General features: G+C 35.0%; 1 protein-coding gene across 1 annotated transcript in view; it reads right to left on the bottom strand.

Annotated features, from left to right (window-relative positions):
* The window catches only part of LOC107716218 (activating signal cointegrator 1 complex subunit 3-like), a gene marked incomplete at its 5' end in the record, with an annotated part of 54,594 nt that overhangs the window by 29,144 nt on the left and 11,877 nt on the right, over positions 1-13,573 (bottom strand). The window contains 4 exons of the mRNA XM_016522598.1: positions 5,350-5,475; positions 5,571-5,703; positions 5,788-5,908; positions 7,859-7,996. Coding sequence (XP_016378084.1) covers positions 5,350-5,475; positions 5,571-5,703; positions 5,788-5,908; positions 7,859-7,996 — 518 coding nt within the window. The remainder of the gene's footprint in view (positions 1-5,349; positions 5,476-5,570; positions 5,704-5,787; positions 5,909-7,858; positions 7,997-13,573) is intronic.

Raw genomic sequence — 13,573 nt, 5'->3', positions numbered from 1 at the left:
TTTTTTTACTACATAGTTTTTTTTCCATATTTGACTGACTGTATTTTATTATGATAATGAACAGGCTGCATTGTCAAGGTAGCAATGCTTAACTGTGTGCGCGCATGTGGTGCCGGCACAATCACTTTAATTGTTTCCTTCTAACAGTGGAAGAAACTACTCCTTTTAGTCCTAAAGATAATCGGAATTGTAAAAGGTTTGCCTTTATTTGTGTACATTCACAATAAAAACAAATCTTTGTGCTTTTGTAAAATAAGCCTAAAGAAAAATAGGATGCCACTTTTCTGCCGTCTGTTTCCTTTCGCGCAACACAAAATTGAAGTGAAACTCTGCATACTAGGCTACTTGTACTTAGCCTAGTTTATTATGTTTTTCTCCGCTAGCAGAAGCGCTGCAGGTGCGTGATGTGATATGATGACCATGTGAATCCTCATGTTCTGTCGTTTGCTGCTTTTTGCGCATGTAAAATTAATCCCCGGGAAACAAATGTTAGTATTTTTTAATGGGTCACAGACACTTATCCTTTCTACTTTAATTCAATTCTAATTCTTAATAATAATAATAAATCTTGTCGTTTAACGGTTTACAATCGGTTAACGAGCATCGGTTAGGAAAAATAACCGAAATGAACATCCCTAATTTAAATAAATTTTTTTATTTGTTATAAATCACATTATGTATATTAAAGTACAGTATGTATTGGCAGACTGATGCTGTAAATTATAATTTTTTTTTAAGTGACTTGCCTGGTTATATGAAATGAAAAACTGAAATTTCCAATCATTCTCATAATACACATACACTACTGTTCAAAAAGTTTATTAAGATTTTTCTAATTAATTTATTCCTGTGATTTCAGCATCATTACTCCAGTCTTCAGGTCACATGATCCTCCAGAAATCATTCTAATATGCTGATTTGCTGCTCAAGAAACATTCTTATTATCACCAATGTTGAAAACCGTTGCACTTCTTAAAATTTTTGTAGAAACCGTGATACATTTTCCCCCAGGATTCTTTGATGAGTTGAAAAAAACCCCAGCATTTATCTGAAACTCAATGTTTTTTTTTTTTTGTAACAATGTAAAAGTCTTTACTATCACTTCTGATATGCATTCTTGCTAAATAAAAGTATTAATTTCTTTCAAAACAAACTTACTGACCCCAAACATTTGAACAGTAGCGTATATTCACAATTAAACATGCTTGTGATAAACAGATACATTAAATTATTACATTTCAGCATTTATAATAAGTTTAGACATTAATGCTAATGTCAGGTTTGTTTAATCATATATACATTTGTAGAACAATAAATTTAACTTTAGGTGTATAACCTAACCTAAACCTTTGGTTCACATTAAGGTACTAATATGTAGCCTGCATGAGTAAATAAAGAACAAAAGTGTTTAAAATGTCAAAGGGCATAATGGACAGATAACTTAAAACATTCCATAGTAGATAAAATTCTTTAATTCTACAAGATCAAGACCTCTTTTAAATTTTGAATGACAGTACTAAATGATTAAGATTAGTATTAAAGCATTATAAGTGAAAAATAGCATCATTCTGCAGAGCCAATTTTTCAGCCTGTTGTATGTGTGCTGTAGTGAATACCTATATGGCTGAATAAATCGCTGCCATTAGCGTTAGCATCATTTAGCTGCTGTCTCAGGGAGCCTGATGTGAGGTCGTTATGAGACCTCTGGGGCTCCTGTCTGCTTATGGAGCCGCTCAGCTCCAGTCAATCACGGCTGATGAGAGATGGCTGGTGTCAAGGTGACTGTGCCACAGAGCCACAGAGATTGATGGAGCTGTGCCAAATAGAGCTAGTGTGCCCTATTATTAACATACAACCTTTACTGGAAACATGCTGTTGTGTTGTTTCTGAGTTATTTTATGTAAAGAACAAAACCTAGTGAGTTGCTGCGCCACGGCAGCATGCAAAATCAAATGCTCTCCATGGACATCATCCCTCACATTTTATCATTATTCAATTACACAACATTCTAACAGCAGGGCTTTTGCATCTTTTCTTTAAATGTCTTTAAATTGAAGACTTTTTAAAGACCTTTTTATGACCAAGCAAAGAAAATGTAAGAAATAAATTGAAGGGAACACAATACGTCTATATGTTCTGCAATTGTAATGCCTAAGAAGCACACATTAAGTTATATAAGCAACACTTCAAAGTTTGAAAATACAACTTTCTACTAATCTCCATTACGTTTTAATTCATTTTTCCAAAAGAAGAAGAAGAACAAAAAAAACTCCTGGTTTGAATAACTCTGCATCCAAGCACTAGAAAATATAAATATCTATATTTAAATATAAATATGAATTGCACCTTCTGATCTCAATGCAAAAAAGTGATGTGTTTGTCACTAGTATTCTGGTTTTCCAGTGCAAATGTCTTAAGAATCTTAAATCAAGGTAACATTTAGTTGGAAAGCAAAACGACATAAGATAAGAAGTCTTGTTTTCTTGAAACTGAACAAAAATGAACGGAGTTTATAACTAAAACAGAGACAAATATCTTCCAATGGGCTCTGAAAAATCTACTTAAAGGGTTAGTTCACCCAAAAATGAAAATTAGGCTGTGTTTTACTCACCCCCGAGGCATCCTAGGTGTATATGACTTTCTTCTTTCAGACGAATCCAGTCTGAGTTATATTAAAAATTGTCTTTGATCTTTCAAGCTGTTTAATGCCACTCAGCGGGTGTTGCATTGCTTCAGTCCAAAAGAACTTAAATAAAAATCGCCCATCCATAAAAAAAAGTGTCTCACACGGCTCCGGGGGGTGAACAAAGGCCTTCTGTAGCGAATCGATGCGTTTTTGTCAAAGACAATTTTTAATATAACTCCGACTGGATTCGTCTGAAAGAAGAAAGTCATATACACCTAGGATGCCTCAGGGGTGAGTAAAACGCAGCCGAATTTTCATTTTTGGGTGAACTAACCCTTTAATTCAAAGGGAAAACTACGTTTCCTACCACATTTACAGATATTTGTTCTTGTTTTAAGCATAAACTCACTAAAACTTGTTTAATTTTTCAGAAAACGAGTTTATTTCTTCATTTTGCATCTCTAATTTAAGGATCTTTCGAAATTTGTGATGGAAAACAACAAAACTGAAGATGATAATCATTTTTTGCAATGCAAGCAACATCTAATGCCATGAGTTTATGACTTTAAGACGTTCTTGAATTTAAGACCTTTTAAGATCTTAATTTGTGGAAAAGTGAAATTAAGACTTTTAAAGACCAGCAGACACTCTGAATAGGAATCGAAAATACAAAAATTATATCGCGATACATATTGATATTGAATTATTGTCCAGCCCTACAACAAACACGGTGAAATCACATGATTTAACTAAACTTTCTTGCTGAAGTACTAAAAACAGACCAACCAAACAAACTCCCGTGCGATGATGACATCACATCAATTAGCATATAACTGCCCACATTTACACAAACACCTGGTTCACTATTTAGCAACAAGGCTGGCAGTAATTGGCATATAATTTACATAATCTTAAAGGTACGGTTGCAAAAACAATTTGTTTAATTGTAAGGTAAGAGAGAAGGGTGTAAAAATAGACATGAAAAACGCAATCATGGCTGTTGGCTAAAATTATAAGTGGACTTCAGGGGGAAAAATATAAATGAAAAAGTGTAGAATATGGCCCATATAAAGAGTTTGATTACCTTAGTCATTAGAGTGGTTGAGGAATCAGCGTGTGTTTTTGGGTTGTGGGTGTTTGCAGTAAGGGAGAGGGCACAGACAGGTCTTTATGTTTAATGTGGCCTGACAGGCGTGCAAATGTCAGTGGAATGTTCTGGAATCATCTTCTTCTATTCATCACAGATGTCTGTGCTGCCCTATATGACCCTGCGAGGCTGGTGTGTGTGTGTGTGTGTGATCTTTTAGCCCTTGTTTTGTGATGGAGGTGTAAACTGTTGGGGCTGGACTGTGGCCACTGTGTCCAGCGATGACGTTGCCATGGAAACACAGTAAGTAATGAGCCATGTGAAAGCAGTTGAAGATGTTTTTCTGTCTTTTGCTGCAGTTTAGTCACTGCGGTTTCACCCAACAGCTTGGATTTCCCACTAGGCCAATTAATAAAACATAATTCTAAATTTCCTTGAATTTACATTGTTTGTTTATTTAAGTTATTGAGCCAGACTATTTTCTATTTGTTCATCTGAAGAGCCATATACTGCAACCTCTAGAGCGTGTGCTGTATATATATATATATATATATATATATATTCATATTTATATATGATTTCTATTATACATAAATATAAATAAATATTACATATATTTTTTAAATATGCAATTGTGTATATTTTTATATACATATAAATATACACAGTTCACACACATTTATTATGTTAAATATATATATATATATAAATGCATTAGGTATTATGAACTAAAAATCTCCTACACCATTATTAATCTAGGATAATGTTTTTTTGTGAAAGCTTGTGAAAACATTGAAAGCTTTTTATAGCCAAAGTAATAAAATGACACAGATTAAACACTTTATTTTACTGTGTCCTTGTTACACATTAAATAAATTAATTGCGATTAATTGCAATTGTGTATATTTTTATATACATATAAATATACACAGTTCACACACATTTATTATGTTAAAACAAACTTTTATTTTGGATGCGATTAATCGTGATTAATCGATTTGACAGCACTATAAATTATGCATAATTAAATGCAACTAACCCTATACCCAACCCTTATCATATAGTAAGTACAAGTAGTTAACTATTATTACTCAGTACTTAAATGTATAATTACACTGTAACAAGGACACCGTAAAATAAAGTGCAACCATTAAAAATACATAATCTACCAGAGTACTTGTAAGTGACAGCAATGATAAAAAATAATGATTGTATATTATATTTAATCTAGATGATGGTAGATTAAAAAAAATATATATAATAACCACTTTTTTTTCAGATTTATGCTGCCGTTTTGGATGGTTCTTTGAGGTCTAATTGGTTATCGTTGGGACAGCATGCAATGATTTATGACAGCTAGATTAATAAAAGTCCATATTGTTCATTGTTAATTTATGATACCTAATGCAGTCTAAATCTTCATGAAAGCAAAAACTATCTTCATGAACACCATGTGTGCCAAATGGGACATGGCCATCTCTAATCTTAGCAATGATGGCCATCCTGCTTTCTATGTATCAGTTGACCACTACAACTAAGTATCCTAGCCATATGACATCACTGATGAGACTCAAAACTAGGATCTTCACCCGGGGTGAGACAGTGAATGTTGTGAGTGATGCACGACATGCGGTACCTTGGGTTCATGACCAGCCTGCGGAAGAAGTACGTCCAGGTGATATAATCCATGGCATCTTGTTTTGAGGTGACTGTGCCTGCTGCGATTTCTGCATTCAAGTGGTCGGAGAGCACGGTCAGAAGACTGACGATACACAGGAAAGACACCACTTCTGTCATTATCACACAGTCACTTAGAGTACTAACACGAATCAGGAAGATTCATTGCTTTGTACACACCTAGACTCCACAGGGAACGGCTCGTACAAGAACTTCTTATAGAAGTCCTTCTTGATGTCGAGCACAAGGATAACAGCCTTGCCCTGGTCATCAAACTGCGGTCGCCCTGCTCGACCCATCATCTGAAGAACATCTGGAACGGAAATGATAGAGATCAATGAAATTGGACAGTCAGCCAGCGAAAACACAAACACACACATATAAAAACAGATGTTACCTGTTATGGGGTAATCCACGTAGCGGCGGGTTTTTCCGTCATAGTATTCTGTGCCCTTCACGATCACCAGGTGAGCAGGGAAGTTGACGCCCCACGCTAGTGTGCTGGTTGCAATTAACACCTTAGAGAGAAGTCAAAGGAATATGTAGGGTCAAATCTTATCTCAATGTTATTTCACCTTATTTTGTTTGTAGGGTTGTAGCTGTTTTACAATTTATCTCATGTAATTCATATATCTTATGATACTTATATACCTAATTCATAATACCACTGAATTAGGCTACGTTTACACGACAACGATGTAGTCAAAAATGGAAAAGTTTTTCCCTTGCATTTTTAAAAAGTTTTACGTATACAAGACAACATTTTCAAAACGATTCGCGTTTACACATATCCGCGAAAACGGCCAAAAACACTGTATACGTAATACAGTAAAAACTGCTAGGCCAGTAGTTGGCGCTGTCACCTTGTTAGTAAACAGTACCTGTAGGGAAGTGAAGATTATATGTTGTATATGATGCGTCTCCGCTGTTGGTTGTAATATTGGTGAAGTAAATCCACACTTTGCTGAAGAAGCGTTAGCAAACTCTTGAGCAGCAACAACAGTACCATGTACTCCGCCATTGTTGTGTACGTTTGTTCACGCTTGCCTTTAAAATCGACACGTACTGCGCAGGTCTACATACCTAACACGTACTACGCACGCGCATGACGTCACCGTTTTCAAAGATTCCCGTATTGGGTGTATACGTTATATAATATGCGTTGTATAATATAATTGTCGTGTAAACGAACAGTCAAAACGCATAAAAAGTTTCCCGTTTTTGGATGAAAACGTTGTCGTGTAAACGGCCCCTCAGTTACTGTAAGAAATCAGACCTATTTCTGTGACGGCACTGAAGATTTTAAAGGAAAGTTTTCATGGCCAAAAACACACTATAGTTCAAAAGTTTGGGGTCAGTAAGATTTCTTTCTTTTCTTAAGGAATTCATACTTTTATAATTTTTTGATATAATAAATTAAAGACTTTTAAGACCTTTTCAGACCCTGAACAAATAAAATACTGTATGATACTATGCAAATTAATACTGTATAACCACACAGAACAAACCCATACAATTTTTTTACGTAATTAAAAAGAAATACAATTCTAAAATTATTAAAATACACAAGACATGTTTTACTTAATATATACCGTACATATAAATATAAATTTGTTTATGCACTAATATATCAATACATATGAATTAGAGGTTGACAAATGTGGTATTTTGCTAATATGATCATTTGTAATATATACAATATGTTTAAAGACAGGCAATGAACAGATTAATGTGCCAACTCTAGTAAAATCTATGTGTTGTGTCAGTGTGTTAAATATTGTTTTATTCTTTCCTTCTTGCAACAGGTCAGTCCATCAGAGCCTTCTGAAGTTTAATAATCATATCACAGGCCAGATCATGATTCCTGTTTTTCAAAACTCCTGATTCCTGTTTTTCAGAATGACTTCTGAAGGATTATGTGACACTGAAGACTGAAGTAATGATGCTACAATTTCAGCTTTGCCTCACAGGAATAAATTACATTTTAAATATAATCAAAGAGAAAACAGTTATTTTAAACCGCAATTCGCAATATTTGATCAAATAAATGCATGAGCATAAGAGACTTCTTCTATCCGTGGAGTGCCTCTGTTAACTGAACTTCAGATGTGCTTCACATGCTAAATCGCTATCATACTGATCTGTGAAATATCACATTTGCATTATATCAACATTTTACAGCCAGGCCTCTGAAGACATAAACCCACGAGAACAGCAAGCTGCATTAAAAAGAACGTTTCATTTGGATTTGGTTTGGATTTGAATAAATCAATTCATCTCTCATCACTCAAAAATGCCAACAAAAGTTCTCCATGAGTATATTTATGATTCTTTTACAATCTCTCAGCTGACAGCTATTTACCCAAAAATAGTTCATATATTCAATTTCTTCCAAAATGCTTTGGGGATCAGCGCGGAAAAAGGTTGATCTGCTGGTGAATCACACATCACCTAACAGCAGGTCTCACCTGGATCTTACAGTTGACAAAGAGCTCTTCCACTGTCTTCCTGTCTCGCTCGTGAAGTCCCGCGTGATGCATCCCGATCCCAAACGCCAGGGTCAGCTTCAGGTTTGACTCTCTTATAGTGCCGATGATATCGTTCATCTAACAAGACACACAGACATTAGAAACCCTGGCAGACGCTATGCACTTCCTTCATAAAAAAAAGAAAAGAAAAAATAGAAACAACAGAGATGGACATGTTAGGATGGGCAACAGTGGAAACAAATAGAGGGAAGTGCTGTTAGATGTGAGATGGACAGCTAACGGCAGCCGGCTGTCACTCAAACAGCAGGGTTTTAGGTCGTTACACGCTTCAGTGCAGTGAACCAGCGGGACGCCCCGTATATCACTGGAACACACAGCCAGGACGCTGGAGCTATCAGCACATGGAGCTCACGCGCCTGAACCTCACTGCTGCAGTGCCATCTAAAAATAAAAATGCTGTCATTATTTACTCGCCCTCATGTTGTTTCAAACCTGTATGCAGTTTTTTAAAATAATTTTTTTAATGGAATAAAAAAAGAGAAATTTTGAAGAATCTTAATCATGCTCTTTTTTTTTTTTTTTTTTTTTTTTTTTTTTTACAAAATAGCAGTTCATAGTAAAAAAAAAAAAGTACTATGAAAATAGTATAAATGTGTAATATAAACACTATATTCCAAGTCCTCTTAAGACATTGATAGCCTTTTTTTTTTTAAGTTCTTCAAAATATATTTTTGTGAAAAGTTCGTAAGAAATGCTCTTGAAAGACATCACTATTTATTTGGTCAAAAATAAAGTAAAACAGTAATACTGTGAAACATTATTATTATTATTAAAATAGTGTTTTTCTATTTGAATATATTTTAAAATGTAATTTATTCCTGTGATGCAAAGCAGTCATTACTCCAATCTTCAGCATCACATAATTCTTCTGAAATAATTTTAATATGCCGATTTGGTGCTCTGGAAATATTTCTTATTTTCAATGTTGAAAAACAGCTGTGATGCTTATAATATTAATATTTGTGTACAAACTGTGATACTTTTTTCCCCAGGGTTCTTTAATGAATAGAAAGTTCAGCTTTTATTTGAAATAAACATACTTTGTAACATTGATAACATAAATGTCTTTACTGTCACTTGTGATCAACTTAATGTACTGCTGCTAAATAAAAGTAGAAAATTCATAAAAAACAAATAATTTACCCTAAGCTTTTGACAGTAGTATATTTGTAACTTGTAAAGTGACCTTGAGTTTGTAAAAAGTAATGAATAATAATAATGAGGGCAAATAAATGATGAGAGAATTTTAATCGGATGAACTCTTTTAAACCAGACTTGAATTCTATCTCTCCTATATAGAAGTATAAACGGCAGCCTTCCCTATTCTCCGCATGTTACATGTGTAATGTCTTTTATTGGGTCTTTAACAGGGTAGGCTCATAAAAGACAGGCATTAACACGCTTTATGGGGCTGCATGCCTTTACACGCAGTCTGTGTAATAGAAAAATAGGCCACTAACATCAGTATCTGCCTCATAAATGCCTGCTGCGCAACAATTCAAACAGTCAAAGCAGTTTTACACAAATCCGCATTCATAAAAGGAACAGCTCACTCAAGAAAAAAAAAATTTTGGGTGAACTATCCCTTTAAGAATCAGACTGAGAGATTCGGTCATATATTGGTGCATACAGAATAGGGATGGGCATTTCAAGCAAAAATAACATCCGATGGTCGATAAGAATTATTAGATTATTATTCGAAAATCGCACCCCTTCCCCGCACGCACGCACACATGTATAGGCTACCAACCCGATTTGTGGAGTAGATGCGTATCATATGTACGCGAAAACTACGTCATATGCACGCCAATAAATTTCGTATCATATGCACACAAAATCTGCGTATTATATGCACGCCAAACACGTGCGTAGCCTATACACGCCAAAGTCCATTTTTGCGTATCAATACCACGAGTTTTCGTTTTTTTATTTGGCGTACTATTTATATGCATTTTCATGAGACCGGGCTCAGGTGCAGAAAAAATACGCAACGCATGCGCATTGTGCAAACGGAGTTGGCGTGTTCTCTACGGCAGGACTAATTGTGAACAGATTGCGCTCCCGTCTTCAACGGATTTTGTTAACGGATTTAGAGCGTTCACACTGCAAGCGGTTGCGGTCCGGCAGTGCGTTCCAGGAGCGGTGCGTCTGCAGCAGTGCAGCGATCGTTTCCGCACCGAGTCTATTTTTGCTGTGCTGCACGAGACAATGTGCTCTTTTGTTGTCTTTGACGGCTTTTAGGTGCGTTATTTGCAGCGCCACCCTCTAGTTACATGAACGAAAACCATATTCGAAAATCGTGACCCATCCCAAGTACAGAATCCACTATAGAATCAATTCTACATGAACTGATTCTTTAATTCTGAGGTATTGGGAATCGAGAGTCAATTCCAAAGGTTGAAACTGATTCCACTCCAGGAACTCTCTTCTAATAGAGAAACTATTAAAATCGGAAAAGCTCTTAGACATTCTTAAAAGTTTAACTTCAGCACAGTGGAATGCAAAACCATGTTCTGTGTGAAGCAGCCTTAACCTTGATAAATCAGTTCACTCCAGAAAGTCTAGTGTTAACTAGCAAATTGCATTACTTGTTTTTTTTTTGGTCTGATTTGAAATTCTAAAAGGCAGACAATCCATATCTAAACTTGTTAGTTTGGGAAACTAATAACATATAATATATACATATTACACAATATAATATTTATGCTCTTTATCATGTTATCATAAAACACTGTCTAAATTTCTAGCAATAGCGCTGTAGTAACTTGACTGTTATTTGCATAGTTATGGTTATATATGTGTATTGTCTTGCTTAATTTTTTTTCTAAATCTGACTGTTTATTATTGTATTTGACACTACCAATTTAATTAAAATGTGTTATTTATTTATACAAAATTGAGTAAAAACATGAAATTTTTAATTTAGAAACAATGATCTTTTTTTATTTCCAGTATTTGTAGAGAGACACAATTTTTTTTTTTTTTTTTGGAATAAGAACTGAAAACATAAATCATAATTTCCAAAACCCAGATTCCAATTAATTTCCAAAAGTTTTGGAATTGAACAGCACTAATAAGCAATGTGCACTGCTGCACAGCCAGAACAATTATTAAAGAATAATTTGTAATTTGTGTGTGTGTGTGTGTATATATATACAGTGGGTACGGAAAGTATTCAGACCCCCTTAAATTTTTCACTCTTTGTTATATTGCAGCCATTTGCTAAAATCATTTAAGTTATTTTTTTTTCCTCATTAATGTACACACAGCACCCCATATTGACAGAAAAACACAGAATTGTTGACATTTTTGCAGATTTATTAAAAAAGAAAAACTGAAATATCACACGGTCCTAAGTATTCAGACCCTTTGCTCAGTATTTAGTAGAAGCACCCTTTTGATCTAATACAGCCATGAGTCTTTTTGGGAAAGATCCAACAAGTTTTTCACACCTGGATTTGGCGATCCTCTGCCATTCCTCCTTGCAGATCCTCTCCAGTTCTGCCAGGTTGGATGGTAAACGTTGGTGGACAGCCATTTTTAGGTCTCTCCAGAGATGCTCAATTGGGTTTAAGTCAGGGCTCTGGCTGGGCCATTCAAGAACAGTCACAGAGTTGTTGTGAAGCCACTCCTTCGTTATTTTAGCTGTGTGCTTAGGGTCATTGTCTTGTTGGAAGGTAAACCTTAGTTCCAGTCTGAGGTCCTGAGCACTCTGGAGAAGGTTTTAGTCCAGGATATCCCTGTACTTGGCCACATTCATCTTTCCCTCGATTGCAACCAGTCGTCCTGTCCCTGCAACTGAAAAACACCCCCACAGCATGATGCTGCCACCACCATGCTTCACTGTTGGGACTGTATTGGACAGGTGCCTGGTTTTCTCCACACATACCGCTTAGAATTAAGGCCAAAAAGTTCTATCTTGGTCTCATCAGACCAGAGAATCTTATTTCTCACCATCTTGGACACACACACACTCACACACACACACATATATATATATATATATATATATATATATATAGACACACACACATATACATACATACTTATATATATATATACAGTATATAGCGTCTCTATGCAGCTCATGCTTTCAGTCTGCTGTGAACAAGATTCACTGTTTTGTATAATGATTCACATGTAAATACATTGTAAAATGCAGATTCTATATTTCTCTGTGGGGAGAACATAAAAACTGCTATGTTTGTATATATATATATATATATATATATATATTTATGATACATAATTTGCAGTCCGAATGGAACTAGTCTTGGGTCATAATCTGGACTGCAGTTCACTAATTAGTGACCTCTGCACGACACATTAGAAGGCAGTTTGCTGACACGAACGCGTGTATGTGTTCAAGCAAACACATTAAAGATGTATTTCTGCTCTCTGTACCGTTTGAATGTGTTTGTATCATGCGTATACTATTAAAGAAATTATCACCTCCGTAAGGCTGCAATTTGTATGTGATTACTTGGTGATTGGGATGAGAAAACCATTCCTTTTTTTTCTGACTAGCTCTCTAATCGAGCGCTTTGAAAATATTAGCACACATCTGTGGTGGCGAGCAGAAAAAGCTGTTTGTTCACATCTTGAAATAATCTGAAGGCATGCAGTGGAACGGAAAGAGGAATTTAATGAGAGATGACACAGGCTTTTGCACTAGAATCTGCTCTGAGCCATACTGTAATCACCGATGAAGAGATACTGAGCTTCTTGAGATTGTGGAATTGGGGAAGAATGAGTATAAGACAGAAGAGAGAGAAAGTAACAACAGTAGCAACGCCAAAGAACCGAGGCAGTAAAAGTGTAAGTCCTATTCACACCGCTCAGTGATGTGAGTCTGTTACAAATTGCAAATGCGATCTTTTACACCAAAGCTATTCAAAACTTCATCTATCAGAAATGTCTGCATGCCTTAACAGAAACGAAAGGCATTCAATACAGTTTTCTCAGAACTATCCATTTTAAATTACATTTTTATTTAAAACTGTGGCAGTAATTTAATACTTCACAACCACAATGTGTTCCTATCATTTTAGACTTAAGGTAACACGTTACAATAAGGTTGTACATGTTAACATTAGCTATACTAAATAAATATATTAGCTAATGCATTATGAACAAACATGAATTAACAATGAATAATAGTATATGTATAATTTTAAATGAACCTAGATTATTAAATGCACTGTAAAAAATGAGTGTAATTTTAACTGTAAAATATTGTAAAAACGCAACGAAAAAAAAAAAAAACTTAGGTTAACAGTAAGTTTCCTTACTATATACAGGGAAAAACTGTAAAAGGTCTAACCAGACATTTCATGTAATTTTACAGTAAAATGCTGTTAACTGTACAATTTTTAGAAGTACAAAAAGAACAAATTAACGTATAATTTACAGTACAAAAACTGTAAACTGATATTCCCAGAATTCCCTGCGTGACACATTTGAAAGTATTTTGTTTAAATAATCATGTTTTTTAATAGTTTTGTCATGTTTGTTATCGGTTATGTAGATGTGGGTTTATGTTTAATCTTCTGTTGTTTAATGAATGTTTATTGCATTATTTAAGTGTCGTGTGTGTTATCATGCTGGTGTTTAGTGTTTGCGTGAATGACTCTG

The sequence above is a fragment of the Sinocyclocheilus rhinocerous genome, unplaced genomic scaffold, assembly GCF_001515625.1.
Source record: "Sinocyclocheilus rhinocerous isolate Xijiao unplaced genomic scaffold, SAMN03320098_v1.1 scaffold3966, whole genome shotgun sequence".
Classification (NCBI taxonomy): Eukaryota; Metazoa; Chordata; class Actinopteri; order Cypriniformes; family Cyprinidae; genus Sinocyclocheilus; species Sinocyclocheilus rhinocerous.
Note: the sequence above shows the minus strand (reverse complement) of the source record. Positions and strands in the feature narration are given on the sequence as shown.